General features: G+C 47.3%; 1 protein-coding gene across 3 annotated transcripts; it reads left to right on the forward strand.

Annotated features, from left to right (window-relative positions):
• The first annotated feature begins 5797 nt into the window (after nt 1–5797).
• On the forward strand, nt 5798–24813 carry TSKU (tsukushi, small leucine rich proteoglycan). 3 transcript variants are annotated; one of them, XM_058800065.1, is made up of 3 exons: nt 5798–6127; nt 9023–9109; nt 21441–24813. In XM_058800065.1, exon 3 carries the CDS (start codon nt 21448–21450, stop codon nt 22504–22506), a length of 1059 nt encoding a protein of 352 aa, XP_058656048.1. In that variant the 5' UTR covers nt 5798–6127; nt 9023–9109; nt 21441–21447; the 3' UTR covers nt 22507–24813. The 3 variants fall into 3 exon arrangements, with proteins under 3 accessions (XP_058656048.1, XP_058656050.1, XP_058656049.1); XM_058800067.1 differs by lacking the exon at nt 5798–6127 and adding an exon at nt 6832–6871; XM_058800066.1 differs by lacking the exon at nt 5798–6127 and adding an exon at nt 7302–8432.
• Nucleotides 24814–25827: the final 1014 nt, after the last annotated feature.

Consider the following 25827-nt stretch of genomic DNA (forward strand, 5'->3'; position numbering starts at 1 on the left):
GGCAATTTCTTATTCATCCTGCAAAGCATATGCCAATTAATCAGCCAGAAAATACCTATTGGTCCACCATCCAGTACTCAGGACCCTACTAGCATGGCTGTGGGCTGCTCTTTCCTGACCAAAACTGTAGGGGACACTGGGAAAACTGCAGGATGCAAATGTTCATGGGACCAGGAAACCAGGTTTCATTGCTTGTTCAGCAAGACAAGTATGTCAGCAGCTTTCTCCAACAACAGCATTTAAAAATAAAAACATCTAAATCTCATATATGGTTTCCCTTTTTTCCACAATACCTGTTGCTGCAGGGCTTGTTCCAGCAATGGACTTGCATCCACACATTTAACAAAGGCCATGGGTGTTTCGTGAAACCCACGATCCTCTAGATGTGAAGTCAGTGGAGCTTTGACAAATTCAAAATATGATGTGAGTTTAAGAGCTTTCGGGGATGAAAGATGGACTTTGGAGACTTGAAGAAAAGAACTCCAAAGGTCTCTTCCAGCCTAAAGTTTTCTTTAAGTTTGGATCTTAAGATCTGTGTCTGTAGTCTGTATGCACAGTAGACAGCTCTTACCTTATTCTCCTTGGTTCTCACCTTGTCAATGTAAATTAACCTTATTTTACAGACCAGAATTCCAGGGAATTTTCAAGTCTCTGTTTTTTCTGGATAAAGGACCTCAACCCATGCAGCAATATCATCTTTGGGGATGGAATGTCCAAAGCATCTTGCAGCATCAAGTAGGGTGCAAATTCCCTGAATGCACCACTCAGACTCCTTCAGTGTGGATTGGTGGATTAAATATAGGCCAGGCAGTCTGGCTTTGACTTCAAAGATTTTCACCTTCTCAAAAGGATTTTGATTCTATCCATTTTATATGGGAAATAGAGACAAAGAAACCTCTGGTTATTTAGGATCCAAAGACATGGAACTGAATAAAAATCCCAGCAGGGTGTTAAAAAGATCCAAACAGCCCTTCAATTTACAGTTACAAGTTGATTTCTTGATACCAAATTGAAGCAATTCCAAAAAACTGAGAAGAAAAACAAATATAAAAATCTTTACTTGCTTTCTTTACTTCCTTGTGTGACCTTATGAACCTTCATGACCCCAGACAGCATTTGACACAGATGAGGATGTGACCTTTCAGCAGCAGAATTAACTCAATCTACCAATACCTTTACAGGAACAGGTCTTGAAAGCATGAAAGGCTTTTTCCACTTGTTGGCCCCAGAGCTTAACCATAGATCATAGCAGAAAAATCTCAGGATACAATGATTTGAACCAAGAAAATCTAAATATTTATTATTTGAAGAGGTAAATATTGACTTCATGTCAAAGTGAAGAAAATATCTGCAACGGGAGTCTCAGCATTTCAAAAAAAGGAACAAGAATTCTAGTGAGCAGCTTGCTGGGAAACAACCACCCACTTCCAAGAGCAGCTAATGCAAGCAGATGGACAAAAGACCACACTTCTCTTGGGTGGGCTATTTAGGCTCCACAATACCTGAAAAGAAGATGCTTGGCCCCAGTGTGGGTATAGAACTATGACAAATGCCCAAGTCTCCTCCACTGTCCATGGAGAGAGAAATCTAGTACATGGGTATGCAGTGACAGGACAAGATGGAATGGTTTTAAACTGAAAGAGGGTAGTTTTAGAATAAATATTAGGAAGACATTCTTTACTATGGTGAGGAACAGGCACAGTTTGCCCCAAGAAGCTTGACTGTCTCATGCCTGAAAATGTTCAAGGAGATGGAGAGGGCTGGCCTGACTCTCTGATGCTGAATTTGAATCAAAATGCATAAAAGAAGGTTTCCTCATCTCAAGGGAGTTGAAATCCATAAACTCCACTAACCAAAACAGTGTCAAATCCCCCAGGCTATGGAGCAACTGGGGTGAGGGGAAAGCAAGGGCCAGGGGCTAAACAGTGAGGTAGAGGGTCTCTACTGTACCTCTTGGTCAAGTTGAGTCACCAGCACTAAGCTGAGCACAATTCAAGAGGCCAGGCCAGAAGAATGAGCAAGAGGAACCTTGATCCTTTCCAACAGCCATGGAGCTTCTACCAAGAGGAGCTGGCTTCTGCCTCTTTTCCCAAATATGTGTATTTTTCCTACTGGCTCTCAATCAATACAGATATAATCAACATGGTGAGCAAAGAAGTGACAATTTTCAATACCCATCCATTGGTCAATACAGACCAAACAAGTGGACTGCAGTTAATTACTGATGAGGGGCTCACAGGACATGGTCCAATGACAAAGCGGGATGATGGACCTAGAGAAAAACCTGTAATTTTGACCAAGGCTGCACAACTGGAGTGCAAAGTGCATCCAAGACTGCCATGCTCCTCTGAATGAAATAAAAACTACAGCTGCAAGTGGTTGGTTGTTTAAGTCTTACTCGTCACAGGAGTTTAAAAAATCTTTGCTTCTAATTCTGAGCATTCCCAGAGCAGACAGGTAGACCTCCCTGTTTCATCTTTTCCCACTGGGAACTGATGATGTTGTTTGCTGTTGTCAGTTTTTTGTTTAAACTTCTTGCAATAACTGAGCTCTTTCACAAGTAATCCTGCTGGCTGCTGCTGTGGGTTCTTCCTTCTGAGGCTGCTGCTGTGGGTTCTTCCTTCTGAGAAATCACATCAATGGCAATCGAGCTTGGACAGCTTCCTAAGCCATCTTTTCCATCTCCACCACAAAGGAGAGGGTTCATGAGCAATCCCTTGCACAGCAGCCAGGGAAGGCTTCCACCTCTGCAAGGAGTACTCTCATGTCAGGGACAAGATCATGGTAGGGGATTGCCAGCCACTGATCCAGCTTTGTGGCTTTTCCCAACAGTTTGGTGTATGAAAACCTCCTTTCCTGGGATTGCATAATTAGAGGAAGGGAAATGAGATCTCAGGGAGGGACTCAGAGATCATGGGGCAAAACTCCAACTCTAGCTCTTATTACTAATCCAGTTTATGTCATCCTCATTCTCACTGTAACTTCTTTTCCCTGACAGGTCTATTAGGACTCATTCAGGAGAAAGTCAGAGTGACTCAGACATCTTTCCTTTAGCACAAGAATTCTCTGGATTTTAACAAGTCCAACCAGCCATGATGTTGTCAGACATTGAGAAACACAGAACTGATCTGGTGTCTTCTGGGAACAGATCTGAGGAAAGCTTAGGATGGTCCTGGAAGAACCTAGCTGGGAGAAAATGTCCCAGGGTTCCCAGACCTGCTAGGGTCTCTGCATCAGCAGTACAGGAGGGCTGTTTGGAGAGAGAAAACTGAAGTTCCATTTCCATCTTTCACCCTCCTCTGGTGTACCAGGCACTGAACTGTTTGAGACAGATGGGGATATTTGTTCAAACACAGAATGGCTGGTTTTGTGTGGGAATGTTCAGTCCATGGGACTACACAATTCTGGGGAAATCCTATTTTATCTTTACAAAAATGTACTCTTATGTGGCAAAGAAATAGAAACAGTGATGGTGAGAAACAGGACCTTAAGATTAAATGTCCTCTAAAAATGGTGTTATCATGATAGTTAACTCTTTGGTCTCCTGGAGGGTGCTGGAGGGCCACAGAGCTGCTCAGAGGGCTGGAGCACCTCTGCTGTGGAGACAGGCTGAGGGAGCTGGGCTTGCTCAACCTGGAGAAGACTCCAAGGAGACCTTAGAGCACCTTCCACTGCCTAAAGGGGTTACAAGAGAGTTGGACAGGGACTTGTGACAAGGACTTGTAGTCATAGAACAAGGGCAAATGGCTTCCTACTGTCTGATGGGGGGAGGTTTAGATTAGAATTTTTGAAGAAATTGTTGTGAGGGTGGCGAGACACTGGTACAGCTGTTGTTTGAAGTAGCTAAGAATCAGATGGATGCATAACTAATTTTATGTTAGCATCTCATCAGGTCTAATCCCTATCCCTAGATCACCCAGAACTGCCAGCCCTGTCCTTGTCATGACTTTGATCAACTACATTAAACTGGGCCTGTATTATTTCTACTTATATACAATATATAGATGTTATATATTAACTGGATCTCAGCCAAAGGATTTAATTCCCAATTTCTTCACCTTTGAACTAGCATTTTGCTTTACTGAGACCAACTTTGACATGGAAAAGGCCTAGAATGAGGTATGGAAAAAAATGAACAAAATGGAAAATTAAACAAAAGTTTCCAGCTCAACAACTTCCCCTACTCAGAGCTATAAAAACTGAACAGAGTAAAGACCCTGCTGAATGGAGCCTTACAAGAGACTGTTCGTGTCTGGAGACATCACTGTGACTTTACATGGAAAGTCACAGCCCAGACAAGGGTGTTTTCCCATGGTTTTCCTCAAAAAGCATTCGGCCCAGCTGAGTCCTGAGCACACATTTCCTCTCTCTGGCTCCCTGGGGCTGCCCTTGGCAGAGCTCTCACAGTCTGATGGTAATTCCCGAAAAGCAGCTCCTGAGACGGGCAGAGTGAGCACATACCCTGGATAAGCCGCACTCAGAAATGCGGAGGGTGGAGAGGAACAACTGTGACATCTTCCTGGTGCCCCCAGTACCTCCTGCCTCGAGCTTCAGCCCCTCTGACCAGAGCTGTGCTTGCTGGGCAGGGAGGTCACCCAGCAAATCTTCATGCAGTGATGTTCTTGGAGAAAGCAGCTGAGCGGAACAAAACTGAACCAAACCCTTTTCACCGCTTTTTCACCACAGAGAGATGCTAAATACAAATCTCAGCACCGGGCCTGCTTGGAGGTTGTGGTCTGAGCAAACCCTGATCATCGATAGGGGGCAAGTGGGTATTTTGGTGCTACTAAAAGCAAACAACAGGAAGCCTGATTGTACTTTCTTAACTTAAACTTTTTAAGAAACAAGTAACCACAAATCTTGAGACGTGGCACAGGCCAGTAATACACAAAGGGTGCAAGATGCTGAGTATGAGAAGCTGCAGCCAGCCACAGGATATGTCCTCTGTGACCCATGGACCCTTGCAGTCCCTTTTGCCTTTACCTTTGCCTTTGCCTGGCACCATGACAGGAGGCACTTGACACCCTGAGATAAGCTCAGTCTGTTTGAGCCTGGTGCTAAAAATGCCAAGGTTTTGGGTTCAATACCTGCATGGGCAATTCCCCCCAGAGCTGGAACTGATGATACCTATGAGCTCCTTCCAACTCAGAATATTCTATGAATCTGTGACTTCTGATTCTCTTTCCAGTATGACCATCATGACTAAAGCCACCACTGGGCCACTACATCCAGTAGCCAAGAAATTTTGATGCAGGGCTGCTCATTCACAGTCCCAGGCACTGTCTATCCTCCAGTGATGGGGTTCAGAGTCTCTGTTGCCTACACTGTGGATTAATATCTGGTTTTGTTCGTTTTGGTTGTTTTTTTTTTTTTTGGGGGGGGGGTGGTTTGTTTTTGGTTTTTTTTTTTTTTGGTTTTGGTTTGGTTTTTTTTTGGTTTTGGTTTGGTTTTTTTTTGGTTTTGTCTTTTTATTTATTTATTTCAAGGGTTGCATCATACAGTTTCTAAGCCCCTATCTCCTGCCTGCTGGCATTGCTCAAATGTTGGTGCTGCCTTGTCCTACCTGCACCCTGGGGTGCCAAAGCTGATCTTGGCACTAAAGGCTGGAAAACTGAATGAAGGCAGTGCTCAGGAATAGAACTCCCGTCTGCAAATACAGCCCTGCAGAGGTCAGAGCTGGAAACACGGTTGTGCTGGAAGGGCAATTCCGGCATGATCCCCAAGAAATCAGAGGAACGACAAGGAATTTTAGCCAGGGGGGATGCAAGGCAGCAGGAAGGGGACTGTGTGCGTGTGCAAAGCTGTCTCGACACCTCCCCTCGCTTCTTCCCTGTTAAGGGGGGTCTGCCAGCTCAGGAGTGGCACAGTCTAGCGCAAGTCCTGCCTCCTGCCTCCTTCCTCCTCCTCCTTCTCCTCCTCCTCCCAGATGTTCCCTTGTGTGCAGCCATCTGTTGAGCTCCCTCCTCCCTCCTCCTGCGGGGAAGGGGGCAGCCAGCTTGCCCGGCCAGCTGCACGCCCTGCACGGGAAGGAGGAGGGAGAAGGACGAGAGCAGGAGGGGACAGCCGGCCTCGGGCCCCGCTGCTGCTGCTGCTGCCGGCTCCCGCCGTGGGACCCGGCCCCGGCCCGGTGAGTCCCCCCTCTGCCCCCAGCCCCTCCCCGACCCCGCATCCCCTCCCTGACCCCCAGCCCTTCCTTGCGCCCTCCATCCTCTCCCTGGCCCCTGCACGCCTCCCGGCACCCCCTTCCAAAGTTCCCCGCGTGTGCAGAAGCGTGGGGCTCGTTTTTGGGGAGGGGGGACGCTGTGCCGCGATGGGCTGAGCCCTCCCCGGGGATGCGCAGGGCCAGCCCGGGGTCGCTGCTGCGGAGCCCTCCCCAGCCTCAGAGCGCGGAAACTTTTTCCGTGTGATGAGTTTTCCTCGCGAGGGGTCCAGAGGCCGGGGGTGCAGGGAAGGGGGAAGAACAGACGTCTCGGATGGAAGCAAACTACTTTTTTCCCCACCTCTAGTTTTTCCAGAGGGGGAACTGTGCGGTGTGGTGGGTGCGTACGAGCCCCCAGCCCGGCTGCCCTCCCGGGATGAAGCGTCTCCAGCTAGAATCCCTTCACTTCTCCTTCCCCCAGTGGAATGGTGCTTTCTAGAGGTCTCGGGATCGCCACGGCTGCAGAGTAATCCGAGCAGCAGCTGGAGGCTCCGCACCGCCTCCCGTGCCCGGCTTCGGGGCTTTGATTTCACACTGGGCTCCCTGTCTCCCCTCCTCTCCCTCCTCCTCCTCCTCCTCCTCGGGCCCTCCCCTCAACTCTCGGGAGCGAAGAGAAGCTTTTTGGTGGGTTTCTGGTGCTGGGAGGCTCGCAGGGTCTGGAGCTTACTCAAGGTAAGGACAGAAAGGAGAGGGAAACGAAAGCTTGGAGGGGTCGGCTGGATGGGGTGTGGAAGCTGGAAGGTGACGAGGGGGGGTCCTTTCCCCCCGGGTTGTATTGATAAAGGCATGGCAAAGGCATTCCTGCCTGGGAATTTCCCATCTGTGAGTGGATTAAGCTGACGGGGAAGGTGTGTATGGGAAGGAGAGAGAGAAAGGCGAGCAAGATTTATTCATTCTCTCATTGAAGAAAAAAAAAAAATTAAAAAAAAAAAGGGAAGAAAGAAAGAAAGAAAGAAAGAAAGAAAGAAAGAAAGAAAGAAAGAAAGAAAGAAAGAAAGAAAGAAAGAAAGAAAGAAAGAAAGAAAGAAAGAAAGAAAGAAAGAAAGAAAGAAAGAAAGAAAGAAAGAAAGAAAGAAAGAAAGAAAGAAAGAAAGAAAGAAAGAAAGAAAGAAAGAAAGAAAGAAAGAAAGAAAGAAAGAAAGAAAGAAAGAAAGAAAGAAAGAAAGAAAGAAAGAAAGAAAGAAAGAAAGAAAGAAAGAAAGAAAGAAAGAAAGAAAGAAAGAAAGAAAGAAAGAAAGAAAGAAAGAAAGAAAGAAAGAAAGAAAGAAAGAAAGAAAGAAAGAAAGAAAGAAAGAAAGAAAGAAAGAAAGAAAGAAAGAAAGAAAGAAAGAAAGAAAGAAAAAGAATGAAAGAAGCTGCCGGGTGTGACTTCTGAAGCAGGAGGTCAGAAAGCACGGGGTTCCCCTGATAGTGCACACACCCTGTAAACTTTCAAGCAGCTCCCAGGAAACTTGTTATTAATGCTGCAGTCATTAAAAGGCGCAGCCCATGGCAGATTTATTAGCTCAGTAAACCACAACACGTGCCAAGCTCTCTGGAAACAAAAGGGTCTGTCAACTTCACTCCTCTGGTTTGGGATTTGGGAAGCCTGGAAGGAGAGCGGCGCGGATGGAGCTGGTGGCTTTTGTCGCGGGGCAGTGGCATCGCCTCCGTTAGCCGACGCTCCCAGCGCGGCTCGGGAATGCCATTCCGCGGCGGCGAAGGCACCGGAGGGAGCACGGCTGCGAGGAAAGCACAGCGAACCCTGCTGAGCTCACGGCGCTCGTCGCGGCAGCGGGACGAGCAGCCCCCGGTCTCCCGGACGGAAAGCTTTCCCCGTGTGCCTGCCACGATAAATCAGCTGCCGTCCGCCTGAATAACAGCATTCACTGAAGTTACAGTGGGAAACTTGTCTGGCTGGACACTGTGCCATTGCTGCGCGGAGAGCAGCCGGTGCCGATCGCTGGCGTTGCGCTGAAATATCGCATTGATTGCCGCTCCGAAGGAGAGCTCGGCCGGCAGCGCCGGGTTATTATAGCAGCGGCGAGAAGCAGGGCGAAGAGCACCGGCAGAAGAGGCGGCGGGGAAGGGCAGGCTCGGACCGTCTCGCCGATCTCCCCGGGAACAAGAGAGGCACGCTGGATGTGTTGGATGCTGAAAGGAGCGGAGGAAGCTGGCCCGTCCCCGGGAGGATTTGCAGGCTGAGCTTGGCCGGGGGCTGGCTGTCGGCAGCCAGGCGCTCACGGCGCGGCGGGTCAGTGTGTGCCATCGCCCTGGCAGAGCGGGCCTGGCTCCGGGCCCGGGGGACCCGCGGGAGGCAGTCCCGGCCATGGCCGGAGGGCACGGGGAGGCGCCTGCTGCCGTGCGGGTATAAATGGCCCGGGAGGAGCTGCCCTGCCCTGCCCTGCCCGGCTCTGAGGCCGTGGGTGCGCGGGTGAGCGGAGCCGACACCGGGGCAGGCAGGAGGCTCGGGGGATTTTCCCCTGCGGCATCCTGGAGCGGGGCAGACGCTGCTGATTTGTGAATGAATTTGAGCAGCTGCTGTCAGAGGCTGTGGGGAGCAATAACAAAATGCCTGGAGGGAACGAGGACGTGACAGACATCCCAGGGGACATTAATTTCTGATGACAGGCTGGACTGGCAGGAAAGGCTGCAGGGTTGGGATGAGGGTCTCCTGCACCCCTGTTCTTTACAACTAAGTGCAAGGAACAAACCAGCATTGAATGCATGAAAAGAAATTGGGAGAAAACGGGGAAAAAACATGCAGAAGTTTTCAGGTGTTTTGTGGATTTATTTTTGTTTGTTTGTTTGTTTGTTTTATTTTTTTTTTTTTTTTAAATATAGGGAAAAGCATCCTGTGCTCCCTCAGGCAGCCACACAGTGAGCAGCAGTGAGTGTCACCCCTGTGCAAGACTGAGCTGGGAATAAAAGGTGAGCCACCATCTTCCAGAGGTTTAGAGTTTTCCCTCCATCCCTAACTGCTTTTTTTTTTTTTTTTATCCTCTTTCAGTCTCTCCTCCTTCCTCCTCCTCCTTCTGCTCTTTTGTTAGCTGGTTGGTGGGGAGAAGCAGAGTCTGGAGGGTGGGATGAGACAAGGCATCCTTGTCCAGCAGCCCTCCTGACCCCTGGCACCCCCAGGCTCTGCACGGTAGCTGCAACACTGCCTGCCTTGGCAGGCTATCAAAAGAAACTTCCCAACACGGAGATGTTGAGGGCTGGGAAGAGATAAAGGCTGGCTTGAGCAAGCTGCTTCTTGTCTTAAAACTTGGCACCTGGACCTATCAAGGCAAATGCATGAATGGCTCAGCCATTCATTACAAGGAAATCTTCATATTTTAATTTTTATTGCAATTTTTTTTTTTTTTAGAGGGGGGTGGAATTAATTTCCTGGGAGTTTCTATTGCATTCATGGTGTGCAGCAGCGGAGGAAGGAAATTTGTGCTCTGGGAATCGCCCCAGCCTTCCCGTCTGCTTGCAGACACTGCAAGGGATTAAACCATCCTGGCTGCCTTAGCATGGGACATTCCTGAGTTGCATTAACCAGGCTGGAAATCTCCTGTCAGAGCAGTGGCAAACTGGAAAAAAGCACTTTGTCTTCAGCACAGCAGACAGAGGGCCATGTGCTATGTGTAACGTCTGAGTGCTGGTGTCTGCAGGGTTTCTTTTTCTTCCCCTTCCTCCCTTCCTCATTCTTTTTTGCTGTCTGTGTCTCTGTGATGGTGATTCCTCTCCTTTCCACTGATTCTTGCCAGCTCAAACCCAGGGGTGGGGAGAGAAATCACGTAATGGTTTGGGCTGGACCTTAAAGATCATCCAGTTTCAACACCCTGGCCATGGGCAGGGACACTTTCCACTAGAGCAGCTTATTCAAAGCCCTGTCCAACCTGGCCTTGAACACTTTCAGGGATGGGCACTGTATTTTCATGGATTTTTTTAAACTTTGAATAAGAGAATCCTCCTCAAGAAAAGTTGAGACTCAAACTCTTGTTGTAACTGATAGGTCAAACCAGCTGTGATTCCTCACACCTCTAAGGTGACACATGTGCATGGGGCTTGTGTCACCTGTCTCCAAGTGGGGCAGGACATGTTCCTGACCCCAAAAGTACCTGTTTTCCTCCCATCCTTGAGAACAATATGTCTGTAGCAGTTGGCATGGTGAGGCCAAACTTCACAGAGCAGGACAGGGGAGATCCTTTCTCCAAAGCACTTTAATCCTACTGCAAAAGTTCAGTTTGTATCTGTCCAGGACCAAAGCAAATGATATCCAATTCAAAGAATTATAGGATTATAGGGTAACTGAACTGGCCAGTCTCATCCATCCCCTTCCCTCTCCCACCGCCTGGCTGCCCATTTTGCAGAGGGCAAAGCAGGGATGCTAGAGTGTCCAGGAAGGCAGGAGCTGGACATGGTGCCCAGGAACTGTGGTAGCATTTGTCTGGAGCAGTTACAGCAGTGGCAATGTTGGCTGGGGAATCCTGTGTGGGGTGAGACCCACAGGCCTTGTTCTCCCTTCCCAGCTAAACTGGTGGGAATTGAACCTGGGCATGGGGGTGAGTGAACACCTCTCAGACCTAGTACTAGTCATCCCTAAAGCGTCAGGAGGGAAACTGAGGCACTTAAATGGGGACTCAGGGTGGCATCAGTGGTGGGAAATTGGTCCCGCTGGGGAAATGGCTCTCCCAACCCACTTCAGATGATCTTTCTTCAAAATCCTCCACCAGCCAAGAGGAACTGGAGAATCCCGGGCCAAGGAGGGGAGGGAAATAGATGAGGAGATACTGCCCATCATGGGGGCAATGAAGCATCATCTGCAGTGGGGATCATGGTGGGAATGGCACACTGCTGGTAAACCCTTTATCAGCTCTACCTAACACACTTCCCCTCCCCAAATCCCCCCTTCCCAAACCTTGTAGGAGACCCACTGGATCTAGTACATGTCTCACATGCTTGACTGGGGTGGGGGCAGCTCCTGAAGCCCCAGCTGATGCTCCACCAAGCAGTTGCACTGGCATTCATCGTTTGCAAGAATTACTGGAGAGGAGGGGCAAAGAAAGGCCGTGAGGGGAATGAGATGGGAGCCTCCAGCTGTGCTGTTTGCAACAATAATGGCCTGGATTGTGTTTATTATCTCCTCAGTGGAGGGTCTGCAGCTGCACGCTGAGAGCCACAGACAGCAAAGGGGCCCAGAGATTATTGTGCATGGACAAAAATCCAGCCACAAAAACAAATAAAAAGCCCACAAAGGATCCCTGGGCCAGCTGGAGCAGTGCCATTGGGCACCCAGCTTAACTCCCAGTCTCCTCATTTTGCCCTTCCTTACTGAAGTCAGCAGCCCCTCAGGGCTGTTAGGAGCAGGGAGATTGGCATCTCCTGCCTTTCAGAGAGCTAAAGCTGCATGGGGTCCTCTTAAAATCCTTCTGCCAGGGCTGAAGGTGCTGCCCAGCCAGGCTGAATTTCTTTTCCCTCTGCTTTCTCAAGATTTTTTGCAGTGCTGGCTGCACCATGACAAAGGCATGCTGTTGGAGGCAGTACTTAAACCTGATCTGCAGCCACCTCTGTTGTAGTGGATTCAATTGGATTCAATTCTCTTAGAGATCTTTTCCAACCTTAATGATTCTATGATTCAAGGAGAAAGAGCTGGAAAGCCATTAGAGATACAGGATGATGAGGCTGTGATGAGTTGTTTGCTCTTGGTTGCTCTTTGCTCTTGTGTCTCACCAGCAAGAGCAGAGGCATCACCCTGGGATGTATCACCTTCTCCTCCCTCCTCTCTCTTGTTTCTTTCCCCCTGCCTAGCTCATCTTCTCTGGGGGAACCCATCCATGCAGCATGGTGTCTCTGCAGCTCAGGCCAGCCCTCTGGGGTGATGGGAAGCAATCCAGATCAGGCATGTGGGGTACATCCATAAGCATCACGCCTTTTCCTCACTGCCCAGAGAGCTGCTGGTGGGTCCTTGCAACCTGCACTTCCCTGGCACAGAACGTGGTAGCTGCCATCCCAGGGATGTGCACGGCATGTGGCATTTCCCAGCTGGGCACAGTGGCATGGCTGATCAGCTCTTCCAACAGCTAAAACCAAGAAGTATCCACTGTGGGCAGGAGGTTTCCTCTCCCCGTGCTGCACCTCTTAACGTGCCTCTCTGGCATATGGTGTTCATCCTGGAGTGCATTCCTCTGGAATTATATCATGTCTCTGGGAGCTGGAGTGCAGTGAAAAAGCATCACCATAGCGGGAGCCAGAGCAGGAGCTGTCTGGGGTTGGCTGTCAGGTGTGCGCCGCCAAGGGCTGAGCCTCCAGGAGAAGCTTGCTGGCATCATTTTCGTTTTCAATAATTGACTAGTTAAGAAAGGAGGAGGGTTTAATCCTCTCTAGGTTACTGCTGAGATTTGGGTAAAGCCTGGGCACTCCCAGGCTCCTTTTGTGCCTCACAGCGGGTTCTTGGGCTGGAGGTGATGGGGCAGCTTCACCAGGTCATTCTACAGCAAAATGCTCTAGGACTGGCACAAAACTCTGTGTAAACCTCTCCTTTGGCTATGAAGCACCATGTTGAAGGGCTAGTCTGTTCCCGAGTTTGTGCCAAAATAACGGAGGCCTCCCATTCTGGGACATGTCGCTATGATAAAAATTCTATTCAGGCCGAGTTTGAGATGGTTAAGAAAATATTTGTGTTCCTGGCAGAGATGAAGTCTCTCTTATGCTCACTGAGTGCCAGGATAGTAAGGCCTCCTGCTCTTGGATATGCTCACAGTTAAGAAGCAGAGCAGGGAGGACAAGAAATAGGAGTTGTTAGGGGTAAAAAAGTTCAGGATGGCCATGCTGGAAGTGATTCTAGAGCAGGAGAAAGTTCTGAGCTCTTCCATCCCTTGCTGGCACCTGTTTGACTGATTCCATGCATCCCAGGCTGCTGGGAACCACTTGCAGCTGCCAAAGCTCCCAGTTTGAGTGGTTCTGCAGCTGGAATAGCCAGGAGGCAATGGTGGGGCTGGGATGCTCACATCCTGTCTGCTCCCACAGAGCCCTGTGAATCCCTCCTGGTGCTGCACGACTCCAACACCTGCCTTCCCCTGCCCCCAGCCACTCAGGAGGCCTGGCGAACAATTTCCTTTTGGAAATGCCCCCTCTGAGCACAAGCACAGTTTGACTTGAGGCTGGAAAGCAAAATTGCTTTCAAAATCCACAGGAGACTAATTCCTCTACCTGGAAATAAACTGCTATTAAGCTGACAGCTTTCTGGGCTGAGCAGAGAAGTGGGAATGTTTTGCAAATCCTGATGCCACAGTGATTTAATTCCTCATTTTCCTGTGCTGGTTGTGGCACCAGCATTTTCCCACTTGAGGAAAATTTCCCACTTGGGCTGATCTTCCCTCACAAAATGCATCTTTTCAAGGCACAAAGCTTTTAGTGTGGCAGAAATTGTATTTCAGCCACGGATGTAAATGAGCTGGAAGTTACTCTATGGGCTGGCAGACCTGCCTGCACATGTTTTCCTTTTGTCAGATCCCAAAATGCACCACCCTGCACCTTGATTTCCTCCTCCAGGGGGAATGAGGGATGCCTGAGGGGGAAGATTGCACAAGTGGAATAAACTACCAGCTGTTTAAGCACTAGGATGATAAATTATCCATGGCCTCTTGCAAGGCAGATGGGAATTGTGACATTAACAGTTGTAACAAAGTTTATTTTAATAAGTCTTTCCATTTCTTTATTTAAGAAAGGATTTTCATTTTACATTTAAAAAAATAGAGCAGAGACTTTTAGCCAAGCAAGCATTTCAGTGTCTTTTCCCAAGTAACAAGCAATAGGACAAGAGGAAACAGCTTCAAGTTGCACTAGGGGATGTTTATATTGCAAATTAGGGAAAATTTCTTCACCAAAAGGGTTGTCAAGCATTGGAACAGGCTGCCCAGGGAAGTGTTTGAGTCACCATCCCTGGAGATATTTAAAATATGTGCAGATGCAGCACTTGAGGACGGGGTTTAGTGGTGGCTTTGGCAGTGTTGGGTTAACAGCTGGATTCAATGATATTCAAGGTCTTTCCCAACCTAAATGATTCTATATTTGAACACAGATCCATAGTGTGGAGCTGCATGAGGTTTGAAGGTGCTGGGTTCCCTCTAGGTCAGGCACATACATCTTCTCTGCAGCCCATGTGGTGGCTTGAGGGGCTGCTTGGCTTTGCCTTTGGGGTTGTGAAATGGTTTTGATGTTTATGATGCTTCATTTAGCTTTGCCTTTGCTAATCTTATCTATCTCATCCCCTGTAACATCTACAAAAATCTCCCTAAAGGACGGAGAGCATGTTTGGGTGCAGGAATGTCATTGCAGTTTTGGCTCAGCAATTTCTGTCCAGAGAGGAGAAAAGCACATGGAAATAACCAAGACAGAAAAATGTGAAATGGCATATTGTTTTTTGTTCTTTGCTCCTTCTGTCTGTCCACAACCTTTATTCCATGGGGTTTGGTGAGATTCAAGTCTTGCAAACACAGACTTGATGCAGAGCAGTGGGGTTCTTGTCCAGGTCAGGAAGCACCATCTTGTCTCTGTTTATGCAGTTTCTCTGCTCCGCACTGGTTTCCACTTGAACATGAAGCTGTTGACTTTAACTCTTTGAGTGTGACTGTCCAGCCACTTCCTTATCCACTGAGCCATCCAGCCATCAAATCCACATTTTCTCCATAGAGATTAAGATGTTGTGTGGATCAGTGTCAAATGCTTTGCACAAGTCCAGGTAGATAATGTCAGTCGCTCTTCCCTCATCCACCAACACTAACTGTGTCATAGAAAGCCATGAAATTTGTCCAGCAGGATGTGTCCTTAGTGAAGTCATGTTGGCTATCACCAACCACCTCCTTATTTTCCCTCTGCCTTAGCAAAGCTTCCATGAGGATCTGTTCCATGATCTTGCCAGGCAAAATAATTAAAGCAGAGAGGAATTCATAGTTAAATCTTTTCTTTTTTTCTTTTTGCATTCCTTGCATTTCATTCTGATTTTTCCCAGGGAGCAGGAACGTGGAGCAAAAAGCAGGATTCAGGCACCTGCAGGATGCCTTTTCACTCCTGCTCAAGCCCTTGGTGTCTCTTTACATTAAACCATAAGGGCTAAAGTCACCACCACACTGGCTGAGCTTCCCCTTATCCTAATGCTTGCATGCACTGGTAAGGGAAATAGGGTTGCAAATCTCTGTGTTTATATCCCACTAGAAAGTTTGGCATGCCTTTGTTGTTCTAAGCAGCTTTGCAAGTCTCACAGATAAAACCATCAGAGTAAAGTGAAGGGTGATAACTTATCCCCTAAAAGTGACTTGTGCAATGTCTCCTGATGGAGGCCTTCATGAAATCAAGTGCAATTTGGAAGAACCAAGGGACTGATTCTGATCCTGCTGAAAGATCAGAATCTTTCTGATTTCTTTCAGAAAGAGTTACACCAAGAGTAACTCCACTGAACTCTCTCAAACCCATCTAACAAATGCAGGATTAAACATAAAAACCACATACTTCTTGAATTCCCATTAGCTCTCCTCTCCCTAAACCCCAGAAGTCTCAAACACGGAGCATAAAACCAGGACTGTTTGCAAAGTGTCTTCCAAACCAGCAAACAACAAAATGTAACAAGCGGGTCAGAAAACACTGTTCCCATTTACACCAACATTTTTGGTGAGGTTTAATAATATTTATCAAGAGCTCTTTGCAGCATTTATGTGGGGAAGCCTTCTGCAGGAAGAGCTGATCTGAAGCAGGCGAAGCAAAAGCCTGAATGACCTTTACTTTCAATAGATTCACACGAAAAATCCAACAGTAAAAAAAGAGTGACCTTGTCAGCAGCAGTCTCTTTATTATGGGAGGAGTGTGTGTCTGCAACAAGGGTTTAATGGTCTCTGACTGTAGGCTGGTTTGAGCTAGTTCTGCTGCCTGCTCAAATTGGCATATGGGATCTGGAGACCCGACCGCGATTGCATCTGTGGCGTCATTTGGGCTCAGCCGGGAGAGTCCACACTGGAAAAGTGTAGCTGCTGCTAGTGCTGCACTTTAGTCAGTAATTATTCTAATTTTACAGAATAATTAATGGGTGGAGAAGGGGGGGAAAGGTCTCTTATGCAATTTTGTAGTCGAGAAGAAACTCTGGAGCATTCCGGTGCTCTGGAGCTGCTGTCCCAGCTGCCAGTTAGCCTCCAAGATATTTAAAAAGAGAAAGAGCCAGAGCCAACTTTTTTTTTTTCCCCTTCAGTCTGGAGGATTTATGGCCTCTATCATAACCTATGCACTTGTTTCACTTTCCAGTAATGTTCCTTTTCCCCTGACCCCAATTAGTGCTGGCAGCCAAGTGGGCCTGGTGAGCTCTGCTGTGAAGACTTTGTTTATTTCTTTACTTGGCTGATACAAGAGGCAGAAGACAATCCTAAAATTTTTCTCCAGAAATATTGTTGCTAATACAACTCTTTTGTCCTTTGCTGGAGCAACAACTCTGTTTGTGACAGGTGGACTTCAGCTCTTCCTTTTTGCCCTTTTTCTTTGAAATTTGGTCTATTTGCTGATCATCCAGAATCAATATTGGCAAGATATGTAGAAATTACCAGGATCTGTCTACCATGCCTTACAGATTCATATCTGATCTGGTCTGGTTGTGATCTGCTATGGAAAAGACAGATTCTGTGCTCTCCACTCCTGTTTGAGAGCTGGTAACCCTATGGATGGTCACCAAAATTTGTTGGAAAACTGACCTGGCAAAGGGGAAAGAGAAAGATCAGAGGGGTTTTTGTTGGATCAGTGACCCAAACTGGTTTATCCAAGTGCACCTGGTTATTGGGAGGGACTAGGGTTTGGAAGATGCAGCCAAGAATGGGGTGTGAAGCAGTAACCAGGGAGGCTGGGCATCCTTCTGCTCTGTCATGGACAAGGGGGAGAGGGACATCTCCAGGGATGTGTATGGTCTTAGGTTGGTTTCATCCCCTTCTGGAGCAATTTCATTCTCTTCATCCCTCCGTAGAGACAACCTGGTGTTTTGGGGGCTTTTTTGCACTTCTTACCCATATACTTCAGGCTTCATTGGGTGAATTTGGGCCTTTAGCCCCAACCCCAGCTGCATTTCAGACGATTCTTTGTTCAGAGGCATGTTGAGGGAGGCTGAGGGAATGAAGAATAGGGCAGCTGTTTCCTGACTCCATCAAACAGCAAACTCTAAAACACCTCCCCTTGTATTATTTCTTTAATTAGTCATTGATTTTTTGCTATGGGGAATTCCAGCTCGGTGGTTGCCAGGGCAACTGGAGGTAGCCTATGTAGCATCGTCTTAATATCTGCATTCCCGAAGAGGGGGACCAGTCCCCAAGCAATGGGCTTTCATCCAGGGAGGGATGTGCCAGCTGATCTCCCTAATGAGAAAAGTCTTTAAGGGAGAGGAGAAGGAAGAAATCAAATACAGTGAGAAGCGTGAATTTGCAACAACACAGTAACAAAGCGTTCCTCTCTCCCACCTCACTCCCTGACCATCATCTGAGCCTGGCATCCCTCTGCAATCTGCTTTTACTGTTGGGGGCTTTTTGGCTGGGAAATCTCAGTGTGAGTTTTCTGTGTGAGTCTTGCAGCACGACATTGCAATGATTGAGCATAGCAGGGAGAAGGCACAAGGGCATGTGCAGGCTGAAGGGGAGATGTGGGATCTGAGGAGAAGGCTGGCGTCCTGCTAGAAGCTTGGTCCAACAATGGCTCCATTAACCACCTCAGGCTCTCCTTATGGTTGTCTCAGAATATTTGCCCTGCAGAAGGGATGAGCAAGATATAAAGACCAGAGCCCTGCAGTCACTACAGGCACCTGGAACATGGGGGAAGATATTGCACCCCCAGCAGCTCCTGTTGCAGTCAGCAGGTATAAAAAGACGCCTAGAGTTTCCAGATGGCCAAAACCTATCACTGGGATCTCTCCATACCTCAATAGCCAAAGAAATGAAGAGGACATGGCTAAACCAGCCCCAGGGTGGGCTGCTTTCTCCCAGTGACTTTGCCCTCACTGTCCTAGGTGATGGTGCCAGTGGTTTCTTGTCCATGGTGTTTACCTAGGTGAAACTCCCCAGTGTTGCAAGAGGATAACTCCTCTTCCTTTTACAAGGGGATACCTTGGCTTTCTGCCTTTATCAACAAAGCAGCTCGTGGGCAGCAATCCAGAGGCATTTTGGTGCAGTTTCAAATACACACTGTACACAGAACTGTAAATGCCTGCAGTCTGTTTCTTTCCCCATTTCAAAGAGAGCTATTGGTTGTTCCACACTATAATAAAACATGCCTGTACCTGACTAAGCTCTTTGCCAGTTATCTGGCAATGCAGGAGTCTCTTTCTTGGACTGGAAGATGACCAGTAACTTTATTTCTCCTATATTTTATCAGAGCTATTAACCAAGTGGCATGTTTGCCTGTGATGCTCCATGCTGCTCCATAAGGGAGTTTCCAACTGGTACTAATGGATTTTATCCCATCTGCAAAGCAATTGCAGAGCCAGTAAGGGAGAATTTGTGGCAGTGCTGTGAGGAGGGGAGAGGCAATAGATGCTATGCAAATGCTTCAGCTGAGCTTTGTGTACTGTATTTCAGCTGTGTCATGTTTTGTCTTTACTGCTGGCTGAAGTGATGGATGTTGCAGTGAGAGTCCCCGTATCTGCCCACATCTGGTAATCATTTTTGAGGCTGATCAGGAGGGGAATTCCCATGTCAAAAGGGTTTGAGCAGGTGCATATCAAAGCCCAGTATTGGTTTTCAATCTTCTCTCAATTCATAGAATCATAGAATAGCTTGGATTGGAACAGACCTTTAAAGGCCACCCAGTCCAACTCCCCACAATAATCAGGAACATCTTCAACTAGTTCAAATTGCTCAGAGCCCCATCCAACCTGTACTTGAATGTTTTCAGGGATGGGGTGTCTACCACCTCTCTGGGCAACCTGTGCCAGTGTTTTATCACCTTCATCACAGAAAACTACTTCCTTAGGTCTACTCTGAATTATTCTTGTTTTGATTTAAAACCATTGCCCCTTGTCCTACCACTATAGGTCCTATTAAAAGTCTATTCCCAGTTAAATTAGGGCTTTGGATTTTGTCCTCTTACTTTTGTTCAGATGCTCCATAAGAAGCCAAAGAAGGTTTTAGCAGTGCTCAGAAAGTAAAATTTCACACTGGTGTGTCTTTGGACTTCCTGGTGTATGATTCAGCTCCCACCAGAGCTAAAACAATTCTATGAGGAAATGAGCTGCACTTTTGAAGGAAAAGTTGGAAGTCCTTTCCATACAGAGACATCAAGTAGGAATAGCCACTGGGTAGAATTTGGGAGAAGAAATGCCGGTAGACTGGGCTGATACCAATGTAGGTACTTCCCTGTGGGTGACATACTTAACATTTGAGGTTTTGCAGTTTTAGTTTACAAGGAACCTCCCCACTGCTGTAACCTCCCCTGGTAATAAAACATTTCAGTGCAATCCAAATGCAGCTTCATGGAAAAATAAAAATAGTAGTATTTATTTTAGGAGGGACTGCAGAAGGCAGCAAGCTATGTCTGTCTGCACAGAACCAGAGGGGATCAGCCTTGATGTCATTAGGAAAGGGATATCTGGAAAAGTGTCTGCAGAGAAGAGCCCCATCCCCTATGTTCTCTCTGCACACATATGTGTTTTCTCAAGAAACAGTTGAGATGGGCTGAGGCTAGGGCTCATCTTACCAATTTTCTGTTGTTTCTACAGAATAATGGACCCCAAAGGGGCCTTTAGCAATGGTTTAGCTGCAGGCAGCTTGGCCAGAGTCCCAGTTTCTGCTCTCTCTTTGCAGGAGGTCTGGGAGACACTGCCATACAACTCACATCAGTGATCAGGACAGTAGTTTTGCAACATTTTTCCCCCTTGCGCTTTTTTTGCACATTGGCAAGTAGTCCCCAGTCAGTCTCCTGGGAATGAGAGCAGGGCCAAGAAGACCATGCTGAAAAGGGAGAGAAACTGAATACAAGGGGTGGGTGAGGGGAGATGAAGTGTGAATTTCTAGGAAATGGTCTTGGGAAGGTGCAAGGGCTGTGAGGAAGGAATCTCAGCCAGATCAAAGGCTGTGTGTGAAACTCGATACTGCAAGGAAGTCAATGAAGTGCTTTTAAACAGGGATAGGTGAGAGACCAGGGAGACTGAAGTGGGGATGGGAACATTCATTTAAAGGGATTTCTTTAACTTTTTTCTTATTAAATGAGCAGTTGGCACGTGAGTGTTTGTTTATGGCCAGCAGCATAGCCAAGGACCAGTGCTGATGGATCTGCTTGTCTGGCTTGGAGAGATTTTTTGTTTCTGGCCTTCTGGAGACCTTGTTTGCTAGGCATGAGGAGTCATCACCCATGACTGCAATAGGGACCAGCGAGGACAGACCTTGTTGCCTCTGTGCTGACCTGCAGGATGCTGGCATGCTCCTATGTACCCTCTCCAGAGATCTAAAGATTGTTTTGGCTGTCTCTTGGAATCATGCAGCTGTTGTTGCCCACTGTTGTTAGGATGCCATCTGAATAAGTTCAGCAAAGCTGGAGCGTGCAGATCAGCTCTGATCTGCATCTCTTGTGTGAGATGATGGAGAGACAGAACTGTCTTGGAGGGAGACGGGTCAAAGCCAAAGCAGTGGAGAGAACTCCTTGCTTACTGGCACTGTTAATCAGAGAGAACACTTAATGCAATTAGCAGAGGCTCCCCAAAGACTCCCTATGAAGTAAATTGTCTCTCTCCACTGTGCAGGGGGCTGGGCCCACCACAGCAAAGGCTGGCTTAGACTGAACAAGCCTCGTTTCCTCTGCTCTGGTAGGAGCTGCCACCAGACCAAGGAGGATTGTTTTTAGCCACCTGATACAAATCCAGACTTCTAAAATTTGCTCCTGAACTCCAAGGAAGGGAGATGAGATGTTCATTTGTGCAGTAAGGAGCTGGTCTTTTCTTCCATGACCCAGTCAAAAGTTTATATGTTTGATAGATCATGCTTTAAGGCAGCCTACTGTTCTTACAGCTCGTTTCCAATTTTGCCTCAGTTTGGTTATGTGTGTAAAGACTGCTGACCCAATTTTTTTTTCTCCATTAATTTCCCACTGGGATTCATAACATGAGAGAAAAAGTCTTTGGGATATCCATGCTATTTAAGGGTATGCTTAATTTCTCCTTTTGTAAAGAGAAAGGTCAAGATTGCATAAGTCAAACAGTTACACATCATTCATAAAGTAATTTATACAGCAATTAGATCTGCTCTTCTATTGTCTTGTTTTACAGGAGAACAATGCATTTCCTGGCCTGGTTCAATTTGCTGCTTCTCCTTCCTTGCTTTGGTACCACAAAAACCTGCTTCCCTGGCTGCCACTGTGAAGTGGAAACCTTTGGTCTCTTTGACAGCTTTAGCTTGACTAAGGTGGACTGCAGTGGAATAGGCTCCCACATTGTTCCTGTCCCAATCCCCCTGGACACCTCCTACTTGGATCTATCATCAAACAAACTGGAAACAATAAATGAATCGATGCTTACTGGCCCTGGATACACCACCCTGGTGAGTCTCGACCTGAGCTACAACAAAATTGCCAAGATTTCCTCCACGACGTTCTCCAGGCTTCGGTACCTGGAGTCCTTGGATCTGAGTCATAACTCTCTGGAAGTCCTTCCGGAAGACTGTTTCTCCAGTTCTCCTCTAAGTGACATAGATTTGAGCAATAACAAACTTTTGGATATAGCTATGGACATTTTTGCTTCAAAAGGACAAGGCAAAACCCTGAATGTGGATCTATCCAATAATATGCTCCGCACAATTACAAGACACCATGAAAAGAGCATTCCCAACATCCAGAACTTAAATCTCTCTGGAAACAGGCTAACATTTGTACCAAACCTTCAAGGAATTCCTCTCCGATATTTAAATCTTGATGGAAATCCTCTGGTTAAGATTGAGAAAGGAGATTTCACAGGGCTGAAAGACTTGATTCATTTGTCCCTCAGTGGCCTGCGTGGCTTTAGGGAGTTATCTCCTCAAAGCTTCAAGGAACTCCAAGCCCTCCAGGTTCTGGATTTATCCAACAATCCCAACTTGAAGTCACTGTCTTCTGAAGTTATCTTTGGTCTGAACTCCCTACAGGAGCTCAACCTCTCTGGGACAGGCATCTCATCCTTACCAAAGACCTTGCTGAAATACCTGCCTTCCATCAAAAGCATCACCTTAGGAAAGGACATACAGTGTCTCAAGACCATCAAAGAAGGACAGTACCACCGACAGATTGGGCTGACCAAAAAAGAAGTCCTCAGTTGCCATGACAGCCATGGATCCGTAGCAGCAGCACCTTATGTTTTGTGATGAAAACTGGGCAGAAGAAGGGGTGCGGCAGGGAGGGTGGGGGGCCGTGGGACTTGTACAGGTGTCGGACTGAGATGGCTTGCAGTGTGCCTTTTGTAAAACTGTCAATAATTTATATATTTGTATTTGCCAATAGCTGATTGTTTGTGGATTTTATAAACTCTCGGGTCTGCGTTATTCACAGGCTCCGGATTTTAGCCGGCGCACTGAGGTGCTCACTCATGCCGCTGGCTCAGGAGCGGTGACGCTGCGCCATGCGGGGACAAGCTGCTCTGCAGGCCCCAGGGCAGAACACTCAGTCTGGAGCAAACCCTTCATGCCTCAGACACGTTTGTAGGAGCAAAGCTACACCTCTGCAGAGCACACACCAAAACGTACCAGCTCTGTAGCTGCTTGCTTACAAACCCATGCATCATCCTTCTTTTAATTGTTACTCCCCAAAATGTGCCTTCTGGATGTTGCCTTCATTAGCAGCACCCTGTTTTCTGTCATGCACTTTCAGTCTTGAAGAAACATTTCCAGACAAACCTGAACACAGGGTGCACTTAACGTACTGGGTTTTACACGTTATTTGCGTAGGTGTGCAACAAACATTGAGTAAGCTGAGACATTTTCCCACCAATTTCTCCTTGTTTTCCTACCTTGATCCTTTTCATGTCTAATTAACTTAGGTCCAGCTTTGGCAACCTCCTGTTCTTTTTAACCTCAGTGAGCCATCGGTCAGAGATGATGTGTAGCAGAGGAAGGGAAGGAGAGGGGTCTGCTAACAGCCACATCTCACCCAGTAGCCAGCCTTTGATGAAGGAGGCTGCAAAGGGAAGAGATCATGTAACCTAGCTCAGGAAAGAAAAAAAATTGAAAAGAATTCCTCCTCCCTTTCTGGGGAAGCTTGGAAGGAAACTTTGACAGGGATTCTTTCTTGATGACCTTATCAAACCAAGATGCAGTCCTAGAGGATATGAGAGTAAGTTGTTTCCAGGCTGACATTCCCCATCTGAGCACAACACCTGCAGCTCATCTGGGCATATGTGAGGTAACTTGCAGCGCCAAAACACTTCTGAGAACGTGCCAGGGGAAGAATTAACACTGATGATTGTGGGCCTGAAGCACTTTGCTTATCAAAGGAAAGATCTTTTGGAGTTTTTTCCAGAGTTGTGGCTTTTCTTTCTCTCACACAGCTCCTTCGTTGCCAAGTGAATCTGATAAACTGAAATCTGATTAAAAGCCTGGTCCTCAATGTTTTGCTGATTTTTTTTTTCTCTCCATTGATGAAATGCTGTGGAACCCCTCTGGACCCTCTTTTTCTCCAGTCTAGGAGGAAGTGGGAGAAGGCAGCACAACATGACTCAATGCCATGTGTGAAGCCTCCAATTTGCTTATAGGAGCAGTAGTGGTGACTGCTGAGGTCTGGTCCACATCTGGCATGCTTTGTCCAGGGGGATGGGATGTTGTGGAGGGTCAAGCTGATCTGCAGTTTGGTCTCTAAGCCCTGCATCAGGGCCACTTTCAATGTTTGATTTAGGGAGATCCATGTAAAGTGAAGCAGATATAAACTCATCTCACAATTGTCCTTGGGAGTGTTGGAAGAAGCTCAGGTTTTGTCCTCATATCCCCAAAAGTCTTGGAAAGTGGAAACCCTGTTGCCCAAACCCACTGACTCCATAAAAGTCAGAGTCAACACCTAACTTTAGATACGGAAATTTGGTACTGAAATACTCCCACATTTCCATCTATCTCAATTTCAATAATTTGTTTGGGTAGCTTAGAGTGGGATTTTCACCCCTTCCTTCAGTTTTGGGGATTTTTCCCCTCTACTGAGCCTTTGCAATGTTTGACCAGCCTTCACAATCACAGGAAACGCTGATTTTCTTAAAAAGGCAATGGGGCTGCCTGTGGGCAGAGATTTGGAGGGGAACAGAAACAAACTGCAGTGCAGGACAGGGGCAGTTTGTGAGGAAAGATGTCGGGTTTTACTGGATTTTGCCTTTTTAAGAGAATTATTTTCTGCTGGCAGAAAATGTATTTTTTTAAAGAAAGCTGTTTACTTTTTTAAGCCTGTACATAGATGAAACATTACGGTTATCACCTACTGTCAAAGTTACTGTCTTTGCAGCACTGTGGTAATTTAAAACCCAATGTGACAATCCAATTGGAGACTGCAAGATTTCCTTGTGTAATCTCATGCTAGCTGCTAGCTAAACTAGTCTTAGCAAAAGCTGGCAAATACTGTCGCTGTGTTAGTCTGTTTTCTTAAAGAACCTGCAGCATTGTAAGGCTTTGTGATTACTCACAATATAATAAAGTGATTTGGAGGAGAATAAACCCAGATCCCCCAGATTTATTGCTTTAATGCTGAGCGGGTGGCAGCTGTCACTGGGTCTGAAGTGCAACACGGCTTCTCTCCTTCTCTGCTGATCCCCACTGCCCCCATGGGTGCTGGATCTCCAAACTGGGGGCAGGATTTGTCCCACGGTGCTTGGCTTACTGTGTTCTTCAGTGATGGAAAGACTTGTGAGCTTCTCTGGTTGACTTGAAGGAAATTAGGAACACGTGGCCGTGAAGCAGCAGAGAGCATGTGGTGCAAATTCCCTGCTCCAGGACCTGCTCCAAAGCTTGTGGAGCAGGTGGAGATTTCTTTGTGGATTTGACCCATCCAGGACATGGTCTGCTAGTGTTGAAAGGCTGGATTTGCAGCAGACAGAGTGATGTGGGGAGACACACAAGACCATGGAAGCGTTCAAGAACATGTAGATGTGGTGCTTAGGGAGACTGTTTGAGGGTGGACTTGGCAGTGCTGGGTTAAGGGTTGAACTTGATGATCTTGCAGGTCTTTTCCATCCCTAAAGATTCTGTGAGTCTGTGGGGGTGGAAGGGAGTAAAGGGGTGCAGAAGTGATGCCACAGCACAGAAAGCTGAACATTGCCCAACCACAGAGCTTCTGGCAGTGAGACACACGTAATCCAGTCTCAGCACCCTCCTCTGCAGAGCTGGGGCTGCTGTACAGAGGGCTAGGACCATGCAGAGCCTTTGCACCTAAAGAATAAACAGAAGCCTCTCCAGAGTGGTGTTCCTGCTCTTAAGTAGCAAATTTCATTTTAAAGGCTTCTTGGTGCTGTGTATAAAAGCGGTGCAATCAGAGCCTCACTGAGGAAACTGCCTGTTCCTGTTCCTCCCAAGCCTGAAGGAACAGCTGCATCTTCCACTCAGGCAGGCAGACTTGCAGGCAGCCTGGAAGAGGCTGTTAGTTCTTTACCTGTTTTCCCAAAATGCCCCATCCTCCCAGCTGGCACACAAGGCAGTCAGATGATAGCCTGGGTGTGA

This window comes from Ammospiza caudacuta, chromosome 2 (assembly GCF_027887145.1).
Source record: "Ammospiza caudacuta isolate bAmmCau1 chromosome 2, bAmmCau1.pri, whole genome shotgun sequence".
Classification (NCBI taxonomy): domain Eukaryota; kingdom Metazoa; phylum Chordata; class Aves; order Passeriformes; family Passerellidae; genus Ammospiza; species Ammospiza caudacuta.